At 33.4% G+C, this 24194-nt stretch overlaps 1 protein-coding gene across 1 annotated transcript in view; it reads right to left on the bottom strand.

The window, feature by feature from the left end:
• The window catches only part of nlk2 (nemo-like kinase, type 2), a 105243-nt gene that overhangs the window by 44395 nt on the left and 36654 nt on the right, over positions 1–24194 (bottom strand). Inside the window, 2 exon segments of the mRNA XM_051128503.1 lie at positions 11121–11176; positions 11411–11540. Of these exon segments, the coding sequence (XP_050984460.1) occupies positions 11121–11176; positions 11411–11540 (186 nt within the window).

Here is a 24194-nt window from a genome sequence, read left to right as displayed (position 1 = left end):
CCAAACTGTACATATCAACACGGCTTCAATATTCAGCACCTGTCTGATAAACGTTAACTGCGGCAGGTACAGTATCTTCACATGCAAAGCCATTGATAAAGCCATTTACACTTGGAGTCTTACAGGAAACAGGCAGTTCTGCAGATCAGTGAACTTTGAGGAAAAAATCAACTGCTACAATATGTCTCTTTAATATAATAAGAGCCATTTCTACTTATTCAAACGTCTTTCTAATTCTACAGTCCACAGAAACAACAATCCTGTCATTATAACTGCTTTAAGGCATGGTATACGACTATCCACACACACACACAGAGAAGCCCACCCGCAAACATGCTGCACACACACACACACAGCTACAGCTCACACTTAGCCTGCACACTCATAGATTTGCGAATTTGTACAAACACACACTGCACACACAGAAAGGGGGGCTTCGCCATGTGTGAGACTGAACACGGCTTTCACAAAGTCCTCTCACATAATAGCAAGGTGTAATCGTTGCCAGATGCAGATGGAGGGAGGCGTATTTCACAGCTTTGCTGGGTGCTAATTGACCTGCTCGGAGACCTGGAGGGGGGGAATCTGCTAATTCTGCTGCTACAGTCTTTTCAGTAATTAAACCCAGCGCACCTTGCTTCTGTCAGCCCATTGGCCATTGTAGCCTTTTATCTTCCACATCCTGAACTTCCTGCCTCAGCAACAACCACAGTGAAACGGGACTGGTTTAGCAGGTGAAATCACATTTTAGACTTTCATTTCAAAACAGCACATACATCGCATGACATGGCAATATGACTTCAAAAGAAATGTAGAAGGAACAGCTGAATATAAAAACAAACACATGCCAAATGCACTCGAAAGGTGCATCACAAGCAGCCGTGCGAGTTTGGTCACTGGCATTAACAGTAAATCATCGATGTCTTTGTCCTTAAAGCACATATGACTAATTCTGTAATAATGAAAGCAATCTGTGTTTGAGACAAGACTTCTCACACCTTCAGCACATGCGCCCAGAAAACACCCGCCGCATGATGCCCAGGCAAACACTTTCTTATCATACCACACAAATCCTCACTGGCTCATCTGAATGTGCTTCAAATGCTCTATTAAAATAATAAAAAAATATATATAAAAAATAAAATAAAATAAAATAATAAAATAAAATAAAATAAAATAAAATATTGCTGAATTGCTGAAATAAAATTAAACAACAACATTAAATACATTTCTAAAATAATAAAATAAAAAAGATAAATAAATAAAAATTAAGCAGAATAAAATAACAAAATAAAATAAGAAAAATGAAGCAACATATTAAAATATAACACAAAATAAAATAAAGAAAACTAAGATATTGAAAAAATAAAATAAAAACATTAATGAAATAAATTAAATAAGATAACATTCTAAAATACTTAAGGCAAAACAATAAAATAAAAATAAAAATTTGTTGAAATAAATAAGCTAAAATAAATAAAAAAATAATGATAAAATACAACAAAACATAAAAATTAAATAAGATGAAATAAACTTCTAAAATATTTAAAATAAATAAGATAAAATAATAAAATAAAAAAGATAAGAAGATAAGAAAAATGAAGCAACATAAAATATAATAATCAAATAAAGAAAAATAAGACACTGATTAACTAAAACAAATATGAAATAAATTAAACAACAAGAAAAAATAAAATTCTAAAATACTAAAACAAATAAGATAAAATAATAAAAATAAAAATCAAAAACATAAAAAACACAAAATAAAAATGAAACAACAGAATAAAATAAAATAAATAAAACAAAATAAAATAAGGAAAAATAATATTGATAAAATAAAATGAACATTTGATGAATTCCTTTAAAATAACAAGATAAAATACAATTCTAAAATACTAAAATAAATAAGAAAAAACTAATAAAATAAAAGATAAAAAGATAAGTTAAAAATTAAGCAACATAATAAAATATAACTTAAAATACGGAAAAATAATAATAAGATAAAATACAATTCTAAACTAATAAGATAAAATACAATTCTAAAATACTAAAATAAAAGATAAAAACAAGATAAAATTACGCAAAAATAAAATATAACAACAAAAAAATAACATATTGATAAAATAAAAAAAAGAAATAAAACTAAATAGGATAAAAAACTAAAATAAAATAGAATAAAAAAAGATAAGATAAAAATGAAGCAACATAACAAAATATAAACAATAAATAAAATGAAATAAAAATAAGAAAAAAAATAGGATACTGATCAAATAAAATGTAAAAAAAATGACAAAATCAAATAAGATAATATTAAATTCTAAAACACTAAAAATAAGATAAAATAACAAAATCAGAAAAATAAACTCAAAAAATAAACTAAAATGAAATTATGCATGATCCGCTCTTTTATTAACAAGCGTTTCTCACCTACACCAGAACTACAAAACTCAGAACCACTTTACCCAACCGCTGTTACATAAGTAAAGACAACATGATGACAAACAATCCGAAACAGCCTTGAGCGGAGTTGACACTGGTTAAAAAGCCCTCTTTCAGACCTACCACAGAGAAATCCACATCCTCTTAAACTAGCAACCTTGTGACAACTGTATCAAAGACGAGGAAGATGAAACAAGAAAGTCGCAGATGCATTAAAATGCTTGACTTGTGTTGAAAACGCAACTCGGCAGGTTGCTTCTCTTGACATTCTGAGTTTATTCAATAATAAATGCATGATAGGGCAGCGAGTAGCTTGGCAGGTACTGACAGAAGCCTAGAGTAACTGTTCGTGCTATAAATAGCCTGCTAAGACAGCATCGGGGGGCACACACCCTCAGTGTCAAAGAGCTTCTGGTGAACACTGCAACACTGAACTTCACATATTTTACTGATCATACCATCAAACTACATGCTCAGCCAACACTGCCACTGCTTCCAACACAAAAATAGAGACGGTTGATCTACAGCAACATATTTGGTGTGTAAGAGAAACACTGATTTACCATTTAACGTCATAGAATTTAATAAAAGCTATTTATTAGTATAAAAAAAAAAAAAAAAAAAAGACTGGCCAACACTGCAACTGGTTCAACCACAAAACTAGATACATTTTATAATTATCTACATATTTTGTGTATGAAAAATACATACATTTTAAATCAAATGTTAATCTTTCTTGCTTTCTTTCTTTCTTTCCACTGATTCAACCACAAAAAAAGAAAAAGAAAACTTTAATTACAAATTACAGAATTTAATAGAATTTATAGAACAATCCAATTTCTAATAGAATTTAACTTATTGGATTTTTAAAAACCTAGTAATAAAATTATTTAATAGAATTTATAGAATAATCAAATTTTTAATAGAATTTAATTTATTTGGTTTAAAAAAAAAAGATTAGCCAACACTGCAACTGGTTCAACCAAAAAAATAGATACATTTTATGTTTATCTACATATTTTATGTGAGAAAAACATTTATTTTTCATTTAATGTCATGCTTTGAAAAAAAGAAAACGTTTATAAAAAGGACAGAATTTTGTAAAATAATTAAACAGGATTTACAGAATAATAGAATTTAAGAGAATGAAATTTACTGGGTTTAAAAAACAAAAACAAAACAAGATTAGCCAACACTGCAACTGGTTCAACCAAAAAATATATAAATTTTATGTTTATCAACATATTTTGTGTAAAAAAAACCAAAAAACACTTATTTTTCATTTAATGTCATGCTTTAAAAAAGAAAACGTTTAAAATAAGAATTTAATAAAATAATGTAATATAATGTATAGAATAATACAAATTTTAATAATTAGATTTTCTTAAAACCTAATAATAAAATAATTTAACAGATTTTTTAGAATAATAGAATTTTTAACAGAATTTGATTAATTTAATTAATTACTTAATTAATTAATTAAGATTGAATTAAAGATTGGCCAGCACTGCAACTGGTTCACAAAAATAGATACATTTTAAGTTCAACAACATATTTTATGTTGATTTTAAATGTCAAGCCTATTACAAGTTATTTACTATGCTTTAATAAATTATACATAAAGTTATAGAAATAAATTTGTTACTTTTGTCTCAAAGAATATCTATCTATCTATATATATATACATATATATATATATATATATATATATATATATATACATACATATTCTAAGACTGCCTTATATTAACATATAAAACTATATATTAGCAAAATATTTAATGTGTGAGAAAAATACATATTTTGATTTAAGCTTAATACAAGTTATTTATTATGCTTCAAAAAAATCTAAATATATAATGTTATTAAATGAATAAAAACAATACATTTGTTGTCATTTTTGTCTGAAAGAAAACAATCTATAAAAATAAAACTGTAAATATGTTTTGTTTTTGTTATATGTATATATATATATATATATATATATATATATATATTTTTTTTTTTTTTTTTTTTTTTTTTTTTTAACTCCCTTTATATGATGTGGCCCCAGAAAACGCTGGCAGGGGATGAAAAAAAAATGAAGCACTGGTACCAAATTGGGGAGAATTTTTATATATATTTTTAAAAATATTTATCAACATATATACATTTTTTTAATTCATAAACTTTTTTTTTTTATATTTACCAATTATGTCTATTTTGACAATGCCACTAGCAAATGAACTACTGGTCCATATACGGAGAAAAATTAAAATCTTACAGTTGAAGGAATATATTTAGGAATGGGAACCTGTACTCAACTACTCAGATCGTGAAAACATAATAACACCCTCTAAACACGATTGGAGACCCTAAAAAAATAAGATCCTGAAAAAAAAGTCACAATGCAACTGCCAAAGCCGTTTGTCTTACACATATATACAATTAAAATAAGCCCAGATGGAAGCCTCTCTCCATCGTCCCCCTGTTCCCGCTCCGAGTGCTCTGCTGATTTATCCATTTAGTTCTCAAGCCCACCAAAATGCGCATCCCTAATGCACTTGTATGTGTTTAACCGCATCCTGCAGAACTGTGTTCCAGAAAAGCGAGTGCAGGCTCCAATGGAGGACAGCCAGCACATCCCATCCCTGGGGATTCAGTTATGACACAAGTACATGAGAACACGTGTACTCACACATGTACCGTGGCAAAAAAACACCTACTTATAAAATCATACTGTATATATAGAACAAAACATAAGGAAGCATAGTTCAAGCACATTTGAGAAGTTGGAAACCTAGTTCATGTAACTAAACCACTGACAGAGCGTTGAAACCAAGCTAAGTTTAACTGTAAGACGTAAACACAAATATAACAAAAACAACCCAACGAAAGCACCCTAAACCACATAAACAAGTAGGGTTCTGTTCCAAAATCTAGCGAGTTGCCTACATAGGCATTTTAAAGGTCATGTAACCTCATAAGTGACCAATTTAGACTGCTCTAGCAAGACAGCAACTCTGCACAGCACACATATACAGTTCTACTATACTTCCAATTGATTTCAATAGAATGCTCATAAATATTAAGCAAAATATTTCTTGGATATATTTAGTACTGGATGGCAAATTTATTTAGAATTGACAGTTCTTTCACCTTGACATCTTGAATTTGTTTTTTAACTATGTACTATGGATTTCCTTTTTCACAAAGGATACATAGAATCAGGGTTGCCAGGTGTGCAAGCAAACTAACTAAAGCAAACTAAACTGGTACTCAAAACTAGCCCAATTGTGCTTGGGAAAAAATGGGGTTTCTCATCAACACGCAGACTAAAAAAGACAACCCGTGGCAACAGTGTAAAGACAGCCTAGTTTAGTGGAAAAACCGCAGATTTGGCAACACTGCATACAATGTTGCATTAAGGCTGAAATACACTACATGACTTCCATAAATGGAGATTTAAAAAAAAAAGGCATAACCCTAGTGAAAAATAAATGTACTGAAATATGTATTGTGCAACAGTAAAAAAGCTTAATTATAATTTTTTATATCAGTAAGTTTTAAGTAATGTCAGTAAATGTTAAAAGATTTGAATTGTACTTAGTAGGAAATTAACATATTTTAAATATATTTCAATTTTTACTAGGGAATATACTTGATGATTACACAGGAGAAAATAAATAAATACAAATAAATAAATGAATTAAAAAATATATATACAAAAAACTGCATCCTACACCAAAATGACTAGCGATTACATACTACAATTTTAAATGTTCAAAATAAAAATAAAAACAAACCAAAAAAAACAGATATACTTCAATACAATAAATTTATTAGGGTCTTAAAAAACAAAAAAAAAAAAAAAACAAAACAAAAAACAAACAAACAAAAAAAGCCAACACTGCCACTGGTTCCACCACAAAAATAGACACATTTTACATTTGTGTCTATTATTTATAATTAGAATTATTATAAAACTACTATTATTTAATACAAGTAATTTATTAGGTCTTTATTTTTAGGTTTAGTATTATCTATTATTAGTTTACTAGTAGGTTTATTTTATTTTTTTTTTTAACTTTTTTGTGTTGTTTTTTAATTTATTTATTTTTGTTCAAAAATTTAACAACACTGCCACTGATTCCACCACAAAAAACAAACAAACTTCTTTCACCAAATTTTATGTGTGAGAAAAAAAAATAATTTTCTATTTAAATGCTAAGATGTTCATTTATTAGATCTTAGAAATGATAAACCTATAATATTACAACAACAACAAAAAAAAAAACATAAGTAGATCAATCTTTAAAAACAATGCAACAAATTAACATAGAAGCTTTCATCGCATTGCAATGAGGCCTGTGACAACGACGCATTTTAAAATCATCTCAAAATATCAAACATGTTTGATATCCTCTAACTGGATGGAATCACAGTCTGAATCTAAAAATTAAATCAGAATGTGCGTGCATCACACGTAACACGATTTTCTGTGAAATCTGTCAACTATGACTTCCCAAAATCAGCAGACTGGCTCTGACTTTTGGCAACAAGCGTTGACTAGTCCAGACTGCAAATTGAGGCAAAAATCTAGGCAAAAGCTGTGTATTGTATTCCACACTTCATAATTTGCGCAAAACGAGATACAGTATTGTGGAACAGCCTTCACCTATGATACCCTAAAACGCTCCCTACGCAGACAGCGAAGGTTTTGAACAACAGACAAAAAGCACATTCCTGCAACAGAAGCCAATATGTTTGTACCACAAACAGTGACTGATTAACTGAAACGCTTTCACCGCAGGCGTCTGGTAAAATGCAGAGTATATGAAACGGCAGTCGAGCAGTCAGATGAAGAAATAACAGCCATTATGATAAGGAGCATTGAGCACAATTCACACATCAGTCACTAAGAAAGACTCCATTCAGCAAAAGATATAATTAGCCGGAATACACAGCGGCAGCGTTGTATGAAATAACCTTTCCAAACAGGTCTGCTGAGAACCAGCGAGATCCCCGGGCTCTGGAATATGGGTTTTTTATTAACCGTGTGTGTGAATGGTACGTGTACGTGTCGAGGAACACACATTTTTGCATGTTTAACCAAGCAGCTTCAAAATATACAGCTCAAGGAGCAGACCGCAAAGAATGCATTGATGTTTTTTGTTTCTTAATCCATTCAAATGAGAGCACAAAGGTTCTACTGTGTTGTGTAAAAGCAGAAGGATATGAGTCTTTGTTTAATCCGCCGAGTAAATAAATACGTTAAACAGAACAAAGATAGTGGGACTGAGGGGGAACATTATCACACAGAATATGAATGCTCCTTCGCATCTGTGCGTGTATGTGTGTGTGTTTAAAAGTGTTTACAATCTCTTATTATGCTGCTTCTGTAGAAGTCTGATTCTTGGAAAGTGCAATGGAAAGCATGAGCACTATCGCTGTCACCACACTATGAAGAACGATGAGAATTTTACAAATGGAAACATTTTCAGAAACTCATATACTCTTATTGTTATGTCATTTTAAGGGGAAATATCGCAATTTTTTATTAGGGGTTCGAGCATGTTGCACTGAAACCCTATTGAAATTGTTAGAATGTCAGAGTATCAGCAATCTCCACGTAAAACTGATCACGCAGACCAAATCGTAAGTCTTACAGACCTGGAACTTGGAATGATGGTAGTATTCACACCATCTACAACAGGGGTCACCAGACCCGGTCCCGGAGGGCCGGTGTCCCTGCTTGGAGTTTAGCTTCAACCCTAATCAAACACACCTGAACCAGCTAATCAAGGTCTTACTGGGTATACCTGAAACTTCCAGGCAGGTGTGTTGAGGAAAGTTGGAGGTAAAGTCTGCAGGACATCGGCCCTCCAGAAACAAGTTTGGCGAGCCCTGATCTACAACGTAATCAAGGCTCACCCCAATCGGCCTGACAGGGGCGCTACAGTGATCAAAAGTACAAAATCGCTTCTAACTCCTGAATTGTTAATCGCAGGCTAAATTTTGTAATTTTTTGACCCAGTGCAGGAAGATTTTCTGGAGAGTGAATATCAATAATTTTCCAAAAAAGTTTGGCCACTTGGTAGATAACAAGGAAAATCATTAAAAAAAGGCTATAACTACGCACTCATTTGTCCGATTGACTTGAAAATCGGTATGCCATGTCTTTGTGCCACAAGTGTCTATGAGGACATTCGCAAATCTCAAAAAACATGTTTGCCATTGGTCAATGAAACTTGAGCACCTATTAGACAAGGTTAATGGAGGCGGAACGAAACTCTGTGGGCCTGTTAGACTCATGGCCCTCAGAGGTCTGTAAGAAAACAAATTTTACGCTTCTGTAATCACGTGGTGTTTTGCACATCCACATAATATTCATATTATTTGATATATCTCCTCATACTGAGCAACTTTGCCTTAAGAATCACTGCCGTCAATCTAATTGTTCATTAAATGTTCTCGATTATATAAAAAAAATTCTTTTGTGAAGGTTTTTCGCTGAACCTCAATATAAGCAGCACATTCCTCTGAACTCCCTAGATCAATAATTAGCAAAAAAAAAATTTGAACTATACCCTCTGGATGGTTATAACGGAATCGTTTACAAAAGGGGCGTGTCCAAATATACCCGAAAGCCTATAAATCCTGAATGAAAACTCAAAACTTCACAAAACTAGGTGAGCATATGCAACAGATTCTAAACAAGCATGCAGAGTTAAGTGGGGATCTAACCATAGGTGGTGCTACAACAGTCATACATGTTAATAAACATTATATTTCTATGGTAAATTACCTGGAATTGACAAAAATGCTCTTTTTAATTATTGATTTAGCTGGTTACAGGCATGTTAAATAAGACACAATGTCTTTTTCCTTACATTCTTAAATGTTTTAAATATCTACATTTTATATCTGAGATTTATTTCAGCTAAGGGAAATGAGCTGCAATAGTTTTTGTTATAACAATACTGGATCATAATTTATACATGATCTTTTCCCACCCTTTCTGAATCTTAATCTTCATAACCATTTGCGTTTCTACATATAAATGACTTCTATTATGATTCGCTAAACTCACTTACCAACCGTATGTTACTATATACATGACTCCTATGTCAGATCAATAAAGATTACACATACAACCAGTTTTAAAGCTTAGTTTTGGGTACTTCACGTTTTCATTTAGCATAAATATTACATTAAACTCCTATTTCAAAAGTGCAAGGAAAATCCTGTTTCCCACGATATGCTCCCTTTAATTCTGTTGTCAAACTGGAGAAATGCAAGCTCGCACAATGACTTCTAATGTGAACTACATCTCTAAGCACTCTCATGGCCATAAAAATCAATCACTGCAGAGAGCTTAAAATGTAAAATGTATGTTGCTTGGCATGTTCACCCTTTCTTTAGTGGATTTACTTGCACACAGCATTATTTACTACTGCTATATGACTTTTAGAGGATTCCAAACACAGTGAAGCCCAATCCAGACCACAGCCAGCAGCCATGCTGCATGAGAAACGTCTAAAAATACAAAAGCGCAGAATAAATCTCCTAGCTAATTAACACAAAAGCCTTTTCTGTTCCTGATTTTGAAGAGCTAAAATTCCAGCTAATTTAAGAGGAAGGCTGTCCAGCTCAAATCATAGAAAGCCTCTTGGTTATTTGATAAAAAAAAAAAAAAAAATTCTGTTAGAAAAGTGGCTTACAGAGTGCATATCGGGTGACCAGGCAAGAGCAGTAAACGGGGAAAGCGTGTAATTCCTCTGATTAAATTATATACCAAATTAAGAAGCTGGGGATGCCTTTAGCGTCCTGCAGACCACATCTAGGAAATATTAGAGAAAAAAAAGCCCTTCAAAAATAACATGTCAGCTTTTTCTGAAATCCATCCCTGCTACAACAAAACCATTAGGCGATAGAAAGAAAAATGAGGAGGCGAAAAAAATAACCCCTTAACCTGCGACAATCAGAGAGCAAGCCAGAACTGTTTTGCCTATACTGTAGATGGCATACTAGTTCCCATAAGTACACTGGATCATTTCTTGCCATCAAAAACACTCAAGCACAGCATGAGGCAAGCCATCACCTCTCTAAACATAATGTTCAGCTTGATCCCACTTTAGCAACCACAAAAGGCACAAAAAAAGCATATGCACAGCAATTTAAGACTTTAAAACAAGACCTCAGATGCCCTTTCGCCGCCGGAGCTCTGAAATCTACAAGCTATTGTTTCATACTGCTACCTACAATTTCCAAATTGGCTTCAAGCTCCGAGCTTTCAAGGCCTAAAAACCACACTGAAAATCCGGGATTTAAAATGCCATTTAAACCTGTAAATAAACAGAAAGCTTGGGGATTCTGAAAACTGTAAAACAAAGAAATATGTGATTAACTGACATAAAAACACAATGGCTTGGTGTGATTATCAAATTGCAAACGCTGCAATTTAATTAAATAAATATATGCAATGTGTGCTTCAGAGAGAATCGCAGCACTGTGTTGTTTTATACACGAGCAGCTTATGATCCAAGGTTTTAGTATCTCAGTATTTTTTCAGTCCAACATACTTGTTATCGACCAGAAATAATTATCACATTAACCTATTTTTTGGAATCCCATCCTTTTTGGGATCAAAACCACTTCATTTGACAGCACCTGGTAGTTTAACTTTCTGTTTAGGATACATTTCCTCAAAGTAGTCGATGTGTGGAGGCTGCAGAATATCCAGAGCTGACAGCACCTGTGGAGAAACAAAGACAGAGCGCCAGAGGTCAGCTTTGACGCCAGAGAACGTGGGCACTGACACCAGCCTTCATATGACATTGGTTTCCCAGGCACCAGCAGCCAAGGGACAACGGGAGCTAGCCAGGCTCCCGCTAATGGCACCATGGGGACGGCACGTAGATAGCGAGAGTTAGGTAACACTAACTAATTAAAAACGAAAAAAAGCAGTAGGGGATGGTGGGAAGCTCACATTGTCGTGCTTGAAGAAACAAAGCATCTTCAGCTCGCGGAAAACCCTCTTGCAGGAAACGAGGTTTTGGAAGACATTGGGCATCTTTTTGAGGGCCACGCGTTTGCCGTCTCTGGGGTCTGTCACTGACCTGAGGAGAAAAGATGAGAAATAAGCGATTAGTCAGGGTGATATACCAAAAAAAATGTCTACATTCATACAAAAAAAGGTTTAAATATACACATTAGCGTTCCTCCTAAGGAAGTCCTCCTGTGCTCAATAAAGCTGCATTTATTTAATTGAAAATTCAGTTATACTGTTTTTGTTTTTGTATACAAAAACTTTTTAGATATTTTTTAAGTTGTAAGATATAAACTTGCAAAACGAGTTATAAAGTCAGAATTGCTATATATAAACCTTGGATTCTGACTTTTTTTTCCCTCACAATTCTGACGTTTTCCCTCACAATTCTGGGTTTTTTCTCTGAATTGTGAGATATAAACTCGCAATTGCGAGTTATAAAGTCCAGTTCTGAGGGGGGGAAAAATACTATGTTCTTTAAATTGCAAGTTTATATCTCAAAATTTTGACTAAATTTGGCTTGCAATTGCCACTTTATTTCTCAGAATTGCACGCATGTCTTGCAATTCTGACTTTATAACACGCAACTGCAAGTTTATATTACACAACTATGAGAATAAAAGGCCAGATTTGTGAGTTTATATCACACAATTCCGAGAAAAAAAGTCAGATTTGTGAGTTCATATCACAATCCTGAGAAAAAAAGTCTGAACTTTAAGTTCATTTCTCAGAATTTTTTACTTTATTTCTCGGAAATGCGACTTTCTCAGAATTGCAACTTTATTCCTTAGAATTGCGAGCACGTCTTGCAATTCTGACTTTATAACTCACAATTGTGAGTTTATGTTACGCAATTCAGAGAAAAAAAGTCAGATTTGTGAGTTTATATCATGCAATTCTGAGGAAAAAAAAGTAGAATTGCGAGCACGTCTTGCAATTCTGACTTTACGACTCGCAATTGTGAGTTTATGTTACGCAATTCTGAGAAAAAAAGTCAGATTTGTGAGTTTATATCATGCAATTCTGAGAAAAAAAAAAGAATTGTGAGTATGTCTTGCAATTCTGACTTTATAACTCCCAAATGCGCATTTATATCATGCAATTCTTTGAAAAAGCTGAATTGTTAGTGTATGTCTTGTAATTATGACTTTATAACTCACAATTGCGAGGTTATATTACGCAATTCTGAGAAAAAGTCAGATTTGAGTTTATAATCACGCAATTCTGAGAAAAGTCAGAATTGTGAGTTTATTTCGCAATTCTGACTTTTTTTCTCAGGAATGCGTCTTTCTCAGAATTTCACATTTATTTCTCAGAATTGCGAGTTTACATTACGCAATTCTGACGTTATTATTTGCAATTGCAAGTTTATATCTTACAATTCTGTGAACAAAAGAATTGCAGCTTTGTACAGCATCACGTCAGAATTGTGAGATAAAAAGTCGCAATTACCTTTTTACATTTTTATTCTGTGGTGTAAATGGGCTTCCATAGTTTTATATTTTAATATTAAAATGTAATTTATTCCTCTGATAGTTAGCTGAATTTTTAGCAGATATTACTCCAGGTTTGAGTGTCACATGATCCTTCAGAAATCATTTTAATATGCTGTATTGGTGGTCAGGAAACATCTCTTATTATTATCAATGAAAATAGTTGTGAAGTGTAAAATTTTTGTGGATTTTGATAAATAGAAAGTTTAAAAGAACAACATTTAAAAGCTTCTTTAAAGATTAGAAATGTCTATACTGTCACTTTTAGAACAGTAGTGTGGTTGTGTTTTTCAATTTATCTACATCAATCTTTCAAGTATCACTGAATGACCATTAAATTAGTTCACTGAAACACAGTTTGAAGTGATTCAGATTAATTAAAAGACTATCTATCAACTCTAAAACTAGTATGTGTCATGATTGTGAAATTAGTCTAATGATGTGGAAAGTTAATGATAAAATAAAAGAGCATTAAAATTATATTCATACTGTGTCATTCTATTTTGTGTCAGCAAAAACTTTTCAAATCCATTGTGAATATTTAATATATACATTTTGATGAATTTTGACATAAAAAGAAGAAGAGTAGAGCAAGCGAGAGATGATTTGTTGATAAAAAGGCAAGCGCTGAAGAGCCCTCAGTAACGGCCTTGAATGTTGCCAGTGTGTGAACATCTTTTGTCGTCACTGTGCTATGAGCAGCTCGATGTGACCTCACTGAGAGATGCCAATTGGTATAAGTGCCTCTCCTTCTTCCCTGAACAGTAACACATTTTCCACAGCAATGTTAAACACATTATACAAATGCAGCTATCATTTCCCCAGCATACCGTGTCATTTCAACTCATCGCTGTCCAACGACACCTGTTTGCCTGTTCATTTTCATGTATTGACTATACATGAAAAGACATCTTCTCTCTTGAATTGATAACATTTATGACCATGAAATAGAACTTGCATGTATTTATGCAAACTATTAAGTCTCAAACCAATACACAGATGCATCATATACAATGTGCGCATTCGATTTTCACAACACAGAATGCTTTAGCTGTTTTTGTCACATAATAATTGTCTCAAATGTGACTGGTAAACCTCAGAGGTGTGATCATTGTACACAAATAAGTGCGTCCCTGTACACCTCACCTAAAACAGAATGGAACATTCAGACTGAAAAACAATTCATGCTCACACAAACACACACACAATAGCTTCATCTAATCCCAATTATAACTTCTTCTGAGGAACACAAAAGAATTTATTTTAATTTTGCCCATACAAGAAAAACCAGACTCACTGACTTTCACTGTATGAGAAACATCCTTCAAAATATCTTGCGTTTCACATAACAGTACAGGTCATACAAGTTTGGATCAACATGAGGGTGAGTAAATGATGAGAGTTGTATATTCCTGTGAAGCAATTACTCTAGTCTTCTAGTCTATTGTTATATGATTCCTCAGAAATCATTGGTCTATTAAATATTTTTTTTTGTGATGAGTGCTTGATATGTTTACTGAAGCAGTGCATGTGGCAGGAAAGTAAGACAAAGTGGAACAGAGTGGTGACTAGGGTTGCGCGATAATGCCCATTGTCATATCGTCCTATCGTCAGCCTGTAAGATCGCCGATACACGATAGTATCGGGGGGAGGGGCAATTTTTTGATTATTTATGTATTTGTTTGCTTATTTATAAGATCATTTATTTACTTATTAGTCTACTTTTTTTTTTATTTACACTTTTATTTAAATATTAACGTAATTATTAATTATCACGCGGAATGACACATGGGAAATGAGGACCGTCTATCATTCTGACAAGGAGGATGGAGTTGGTGGGAAAGAAAAATGCCACATCGCCTATTTGGCAATATCTCGGGTTTACACCAGATGAAAAAGGTGAGCCCGCTGGTGTCACGCAGGCAGTTTGCAGACTTTGCTCGAAGGTTGTGCCGGTAAAAGAATCACAAACCACAAAACATGTATGTACATTTGCGTGGCCACCACCCTGCTGAGGCTGCTAAACTAGCGCCAAGAGAAGGCACGAAGTCAGCCATCAATCATCGGAGCTTTTCCTTTAATGGCAAACCTGGCAAAAAAAATACCTGTGTGTTACCGCAACTAGCACCCCTTCAGAGCGCGTGTTTAGCGCAGCCGGCAACATAATCACTCCACTTCGCAGCCTACTCAAACCAGAAAAAGTTAACCAGCTTGTTTTTTTGGCAAAAAAACTGTAGACGGAAGCATTACTCTTGCATCGTAAACAGTCATATTGTTTTAAATCTGTAAGCAATGTAAATAAGATTGCATTATTAGTTCTTGGTTATTTAATTTTTTTTTGTTTGTTTGTTTTTTTTTTTTGTTTTTTTTTTTTTTTGCTTTTTGTTTATTGAAACGTGTTTGGCTATTAGCGACAAGATAAACACTCTTTTATGTTAAATATGTTAAACAAGTTAGAGTTTGAAATAAACCTTCTTTTCATTTTCATAGCCGACTGATTATTGTGCATTTATTCTGAATACGCATCATACATTTGCGGCTTGCAAGGAATGCATATGACGATTTTTAAAAGAGAATCACTCCTCTTTGAAAAAACGTATTACAAGCGACTTTAAAACTAAATTTCCTTCTTTCACAAATTATGTCAAGAGACATTGTACAGCTGTTATTTTAACCATGTTAAAAAAAAACGGCAAAACTGCATTATTTTCGTTTTGTTTTAGTTGCATAAAGTGTAAACAACAACAAAAATAACACAACTATACAATAACAAAAATTATATATTATTACATAATTTTGTATATTAGCCTAACACTGATAAATTTATGTATGATTTTTTTTTAATATATTCCTCTGGTGTCTGGTGGGTGAAGGTTACGCGACGATGACAGTGTGAAACTATGCAAGGGCCAATGAATTGTACTTTGATAATAATAATTGCCTAATAATAATAAAAAATAAAAAAAAACTAGAAAATAAGCCGTATTATCGTCATTTTTATTAGCTATCGTCCATATGGCTGACTATCGTCGATAGACGATAGTATCGTCTATCGGCACAACCCTAGTGGTGACAGATATATATTAGGGATTAAAAAATAAATGAGGTGTTTATTTAGGGTATGAGGAAACATTGATCTGGAAAATGAATGATTAACGGAGAAAAAGGTCCCTTGGGTTGGCACCATGACACACAAACACTCTCACACACACGCGCCTGGTCACGGCATGTGATTCACAAGCTGGATTAGACAACAGCACGAGGGAGAGGGGGAGGAGGGGGAAAGAGAGAAAAAGAGAGAGAAAGAGAGAGAGAGAAAGAGAGAGAGAGAGATGTTTCTTTGATAAAAAGGCAATCGCTACAGCACTGCCATCTCTTCTCAGTATCAAAACAAAAGCTACAGCAGGAAATGAAGACAAGTTTCTTGGAAAATAGAGCAATAAAGAAAGACAGTCTTGAATAGATATACACACTGAATGAAAATGTGACAGACAACGCAATGGATTTGCACAGGAAGTTATCCAGGGAAAACAAGAATGGAGTTTGTTTGCACATCCCAAACAGCCCGTCACAGGAAAAGTGAGGCGACCAATTCGGTTCAGTGTGTCAACATTTCAACTCAATGTTTTACAGTTGAGGTCAAAAGTTCACATATAATAAGAGGGATCATAGAAAATGCATGTTTTTCATTTAGTGCTGACCTGAATGAGATATTTCACATAAAAGATGTTTACATATAGTCCACAAGATAATAAAAAAGTTACGTTTTTAAAAATGACCCCATTCAAAAGTTTACATACGTTTCATTCTTAATACTGTGTTGTTACCTGAATGATCCACAGCCGTTTTTGTTGTTTAGTGATAGTTGTTCAGGAGTCTCTTGTTTGTCCTGAACAGTTAAACTGCCTGCTGTTCTTTAGAAAAATCCTTCAGGTTGCATGTTTGCTCATTTGAACCCTTTCCAACAATGACTGTATGATTTTGAGATCCATCTTTTTACACTGAGGACAACTGAGGGACTCATATGCAACTATTACAGAAGGATCAAACACTCACTGATGCTTCAGAAGGAAACACAATGCATTAAGAGCCAGGGGGTGAAAACTTTTTAAATTTGAAGATCAGGGTAAATGTTAATTGATTTGTCTTTTGGGAAACATTTAAGTATCTTCTGTAGCTTCTGAAGGGCAGTACTAAATGAAAAAAAAAAAAAAAAACATATTTAGGCAAAAAAAAAGAAAAATGTACACATCTTTATTCTTTTCAAAAGTTTTCACCCCCTGGCTCCTAATGTTGTTTTTCCTTCTGGAGCATCAGTGAGCGTTTGAACCTTCTGAAATAGTTGCATATGAGTCCCTCAGTTGTCCTCAGTGTGAAAAGATGCTTCTCAAAATCATACAGTCATTGTTGGAAAGGGTTCAAATACACAAAAATGCTGAAAAAACAAAATTGTGGGACCTGAAGGATTTTTCTGAAAAACAGCAGACAGTTTAACTGTTCAGGACAAATAAGGGACTCATAAAGAACCATCACTAAACAAAAAAACACAGCTGTGGATCATTCAGGTAACAACACAGTATTAAGAATCAAGCGTATGTAAACTTTTAAACAGGGTCATTTTATATAAACTATTATTTTCTCTTGTGGACTATATATAGATGTCTTTTATGTTAAATAAAAATAACATGAATTTTGTATGATCCCTTTTATTTTGATAAAATAATTAACATTTTGCAGATGTTATTATGAGGTGTATGTAAACTTTTGACCTTAACTGTATAACAATATCGTGCTAGAATTAAATATGAATCATATTTTTAATGTAAAACTGTTAGTTCCATTATCTTGTCTCTTTCTAAGCTTAGTTTCACAGGCGTACATGTGAAAAACTCATCTAATTTAACTCATTAAAGCTTTGTCAGCAGCCTCGCCTCAGAATCCCTTCACTGTTTCCAGGTGCCAGAAAAATAACGACAACATGCGGCCACGTGAGCCCGACTGACGCCTGGACCCGAGCTCCCCGAACGCACTTCAGGACTCACACACAGAACCTACTTCCTGGAGAGAGCAGAGCGAAACGTCTAAAATAGAAAAATATGCCTCACTCTCACTCTCCATCTATCGCTCCATCTATTTCTCACTCTCTCTCCCCTCCGCTTTTAATCATCGGCTATTCAAAGATGAAAAGCCTTCCTGAAAGGGAAAAAGATTATCGGAGTACTTCAAACATGGCTTTTCTCTCTCTAAGAGCGCATGAACATGTCCTCAGAAACAAAAATTGCTCTTTTTAACATCTTGCTTGACGTTCCAAAAAGTAATGTAGAGGTTGATTTAAGGTCTAGCTGACTACAAGTGGACAAACCCTTTGGGACTAAAGAGTGGTTAGATCAATCTGGAAGTACAAAATGGCTCTCTCTCACAAACCAATTCTTGAGTTTTGTTTTGCTGTGAGTGCTGCGCTTTTATAGCAGCAAATCAAGTTCAAAATAATTCAGCATTTAAAACATCTTTTGAGATTGTTGTTTTGTTCAATTTTGTTGTGCGCTGTCTAAATGTTTCTGAATGCACAGATTAGGCATGCAATGCAATTAGCGTGCACATAACATATTTCATGAAGATCTTTCAGTCAGTAAGTTAAGCCTATGGAAGAACCTTATGTAATGTAATTAATTTTCATGCAAATGTTAATTTTACCAAAATAAGAGAGATCATACAAAATGCATGTTATTTTTATTTACCCTGCTGAAAAAAACAGCTAAAACCAGCCTAAGCTGGTCATCCAGGCTGGTCTTAGCTGGTCATAGCTGTTTAGCAGGCTGGTTTTAGAGGGGTTTTGGCCACTTCCTTGGCTGACCAGGCTGGTCTTAGCTGGTCAGGCTGGGAGACCAGCTGAAACGACCAGCTAAAACCACCCTGACCAGCCTACGCTGATTTAAGCTGTTTTTTTCTCAGCAGGGTAGTACCGACCTGAATAAGATATTTCACATAAAAGACATTTACATATAATCCACAAGAGAAAATAATAGTTAAATTTATAAAAATGACCCCGTTCAAAAGTTTTCACACACTGTGTTGTTACCTTAATGATACACAGCTATTTTTTTTTGTTCAGTGATAGTTGTTCATGAGTTCCTTGTTTGTCCTGAACAGTTAAACTGCCCGCTTTTCTTCAGAACAAAATCCTTCAGGTCCCACAAATTCTGTGGTTTTTCAGCATTTTTTGTTTTTCTGTGTATTTCAACCCTTTCCAACCATGACTGTATGATTATAAGATCCATACTGAGGACAACTGAGGGACTCATATGTAACTATTGCAGAAGGTTCAAACACTCACTGATGATCCAGAAGGGAAAACCATTAAGTGCTGGGGGGGTGAAAACTTTTGGAATTTTAAGATCAGGGTAAAATTCACTTATTTTGTCTTCTGGAAAACATGTAAGTATCTTCTGTAGCTTCTGAAAGGCAGTACTAAATGAAAAAAAAAAATCTTATTTAGACAAAATAAGAAAAACGTACAAATCTTCATTCTATTCAAAAGTTTTCAACCCCCACTTCTTAATGCATCACTTTTCCTACTAAAGCATCAGTGAGTGTTTGAACCTTATGTAATAGTTGTATATGAGTCTCTCAGTTGTCCCCAGTGTGAAAAGATACATCTCAAAATCATACAGTCATTGCTGGAAAGGGTTCAAATACACAAAAATATAAAATATACATTCAACTACTAATTATTTTCTCCTGTGGACTATATGTAAACATCTTTTATGTGAAATATCTTATTCAGGTCAGCACTAAATAAAAAAATAACATGCATTTTGAATTATCCCTCTTGTTTTGGTAAATTAATCAATTTTTTGCAGATTCTGCAAGGTGTATGTAAACTTTTGACCTCAAGTGTATGTAAAACATTGACTTCTTTCAAAAACATAAAAAAAAAAACACTTTTAAAAAGTAGTGTATTTAAAAATTAGTCTAGACTGGTTCCCAGCTCTTTTAAGCAACCTCAAATGCTCTGTCATTGACTTTCTTTTCAAATTCAGCCACATTTTATATCAACTCAAGGTTTTGACCTTGTTACAGCCCTAATGCTGGAACCATTCACTGTACAATACAAACTTGTTCTCATAGCAGAATAAAGGTAGACAGTATCATTCAACACATTCATTGACAAACATAATAACATGCCATCTCAATGTACTGTGTAATTATACAATTATACTGTTTACATGGAGATAAGAACTTGCAAAGCTGGTCTAGGAAATGTAAAAGAACATCTCAGGTGCAAAGCTCAAACTCAAGGTGAATTCTGCAAACAAAAATCCATAAGACCAAAAAAAAAAAAAAAACCCTAGCAGATCATCTCATGAATACTTCAAGAGCCGAATCCACTTTGGTAGCCGAGTCTCGCTCCTTGAAGGTTTGTTCTAGTCTCAAAGGCTATTGATTCTGCTTGGCTAACACATGCAGATCTGTATCGCGGACAGATTGCCGTGTTTTCTATCAATATAATACCAGTTAGTGGATTCAACAATGTGCTGATGAAAATCTGCCCCAAACCAGGAGAACGGGAGCCATGTAATAAGTGGGTAATTCCTGCTGAAGTCTATCTCGTGATAAAAAGCCTTTCTCTGGTGGAGTGTTTTTCTTTGGGTTGGGTGTTCTGAACTGTGTGAAACCTATAGAGATCAGCTTGTAATCCGAGGCCAGCCATTTTACCTCAGTCGTCAATAATTCAACATCGACCATATTCACATTGGTACCGAGGGACAATGGCATGTTTGAAAAAAAACGGTATTTTTAGAAACCAAACAAGATTTCAGGCCGCTGGCGAGAGGATGTAGTTTTCCGAGAGGCTTATTTAACAGTTTCAAAACAACAAATACAGGCCAATTCAGATTTGAAAAACTTTTGTGTTTGTTTACCCTGTCGCTAAAGGAACTGTCCTCTAAGTGTTCGGTAAATTGCACAGTGCTTTGTAAGAATAAAAGCTCATACAGTCTCAGAGTCTATACTGCAACTAAAATTGCTCACAAAACAACTCTTCAGAAAAATAATGCCGTACGTTCTGTGCATTCAAGACGGCACTTCAGACTTCCTAATAACATCTTTTAGAGAAGTAAACTACTTTAAAGAACTCATTTCAAAGGCATTTCAGGGCACTGAAGTTGTAGTTCTATGTAGGCTGTGAATCTATGTAGGCTGAAGTCAGCCATGGATCTTAAAACGCCCCTCAGAATGAAGAGGAGATTATTCTAATAGGGTTGAGTTAATAATAGATAACAAAATACTAAAATTACAATACAATATTAAAACAAAACCTTGGTCAACAAATAAACCATCTGACGACTCCAATATCAAGAAAAGTAAAAAGTAATTCACAATTTCATAATTTTTTTTTTGCAATTCCAGCTGATTACACACACACACACACATTATATATATATTATATATATGTATATATATATAAATACATATAGACGCATATTTCTATATATTTTTTATTTGCTATATTATTGCTATATTATTGTATATATATATAGAAATATATTATATATATATAAATAAATATATAAATCGATAAGAAATTTAAATACATAAAATATACAATGTTTAAGAGCTTCTCTCAGAACATATATTATCCCTTTATTGTAACTACTACTACTACTGATTATAATGAAAAACCATTACATTTATATAACATTTTAAAAACATGATTAAAAATACTAAAATACTTAAAATGTAAGGGTGTGAAAGTATACACACACATACACAGATGACATACACATTACATACACTATAAATAAATAAACAAATGATCTCTTCATCATTATTATTTGTTAATTATTAATTACTAATGAAAGTTTTGGGTCAGCAAGATTTACACAGTAAGATTTTATAATGATATAAAAGATTTCTATTTTAACTAAATATTTATTTCTATTAATCAAAGAATCCTGAAAAAAAACAACCTCAGTTTTCACAAAAATATTAAGCAATACTATAGAAATAATAATAATAATACATTCAGCTTTGCCACCGTAAGAATAAATTAAATTTCAAATATATTAAAATCAATTATTTTAAATTTGAATACTGTAATAAAATGTTACAATATTATTTTTACTGTTATCACGTAAATATATATAGAAAATGTTCAAATATATAATAACAATCATATACAATGTAAATGGATAAATAAAAAATATTTAAAATAATTATAGCAAAATAAAATAATACATATATAAAGTTTTGATTTATAATAAGTCAAAATATACAATGTAAATGGATAAATTATTTTTAAAAAGTAATTTAAAAAAATTACAGCAAATTAAAAAATATATAGAAATGTGTAATTATGTGTATGTGTGTATATATATATATATATATATATATATATATATATAGAGAGAGAGAGAGAGAGAGAGATGATAGATGGATAGATAGATAGATAGAAAGAAAAATCTTAAATATATAGTAAGTCAAAATGGATTAAATGGATAAATTATTATAAAAAACTAATTTTAAAAAATTATAGCAAATAAAAAAAATATAGAAATATGCGTCTAAAGCTACTTTTAAGAAGCTTTAAGTCAGTAATTTTTAAAAAAATAATTATTTTATTCAGCAAGGATGCAATAAATTGTTCAAAAGTGAAAGTAAATAAATGTATAATGTTGCAAAAGATTTTGTTTCCAAATAAAGGCATTTAATTATCAAAAAATCCTGAAAAAAAATACAATTACCCCAAAATTATTAAGCAGCAATAACTGTCTCCACTGATATTAATTCGTAATGTTTCTTGAACAGCACATCAGCATATTAGAATGATTTCTGAAGGATCATGTGACACTGAAGCCTGGAGTAATGATGCTGAAAATTCAGCGTTGAACTACAAAAATAAATTACATGTATGAATATATTTAAACTGAAAACACTTATTTTAAATTACAATAATATTTCACAAAATTACTGGTTTTACTGTATTTCGATCAAATAACTGCAGCCTTGATAATCATAAAACACATCCTTCAAAACTTTACAAACCCCAAACCTTGAAATGGTAGTGTATATTGGCAAAAAAAACAAAACAAAACAATGTAACACAATATTTTATACCTGTCGACCACTAAAATGAAAGTTTAAATGTCTTATTAGCATTTCAAAAAGATTTAACGGCTCAATGCATGAACTTTAAGTCCAAATGAAAACCAAATGTTTAAGAGGAAATAAGTTAAAACACATGTACACGATCAACAAATGCAACCTCTCACACCGGTCCTATGCCTTTTTTTTTTTACCGCTGAGCCCTGAGATCTAAAAGCAAGCAGAGATAAAACACATTCAGTGGCACTTGACAATTAACTGCTTACTTAACTGCATCAATACTTAATGGCTTCTCGCATGTCGAAAGATGACAGACGCCGCTTCAAGTGCACACACTCAGGAAATCACAGCCTGAATACTTCATGGGCAACATTTTGATGAGGAACTAGACATTGTTGATTTATGATACACTGCCTTTTTTGCAGTCGCGGAGGAAAAGCGCTAAGAGAATCCGGCTTTTTCATTGCGAGCCCTGAGAGGATAGAGTGATTGTAGGGTTTTTGGCAGTGCCACACAGCTCCCCGTCCCCAGCCACTTTGATTTTCCTAATTAATCTACAGAGCCCGGCCTCTTTTCCAGCCCTCTGCACAGATTCTTCCCCCTCACCCTGAAATACACATGCCGTCTGATTCGCTGATGTACACTTCCTGTCAGCGGGGGTGATGAGGGGAGCGGAGGGCCAAGCTGAAATCAGCACGTCAGTCAGGGTTTGCGTCAGAGTCGTTACGCACGTTGACTATTTAATACGCCGGTCCCTTGAGGTGGATGGGGTCTGAAGGTTGTGTTTGAATTAGCCTAGCAAGGATTAGCATATGCCTGCATAATGAATCAAAAAGGCAGCACGTCGTGTCAGACGATCAGAAGTCCCTGCACGATTCATGTGACACACTTCCATTCGGGCTCACAACAAGGAGCTAGTGTGAAACTTCACCTTCCTCACACGGCAACAAAACAACTTTAGCTTGTAGTGAAAAACAGAGGTAAAACTTCCTTTTAGCTCCAAATGTGAGCAAATAAAGACCTGTATTGTCAGACTCCCTCGGGGAGAATTGCAATAGAATGGGATATGATCTGCTACAGAGTTCAAATTCATATCTTTATACTGAAGTAAATACAGAATGTGGATA

Source organism: Labeo rohita, chromosome 15 (genome assembly GCF_022985175.1).
Source record: "Labeo rohita strain BAU-BD-2019 chromosome 15, IGBB_LRoh.1.0, whole genome shotgun sequence".
Classification (NCBI taxonomy): Eukaryota; Metazoa; Chordata; class Actinopteri; order Cypriniformes; family Cyprinidae; genus Labeo; species Labeo rohita.
The sequence above is the reverse complement of the archived record's forward strand: the minus strand, read 5'-3'. Positions and strand labels throughout refer to the sequence as shown.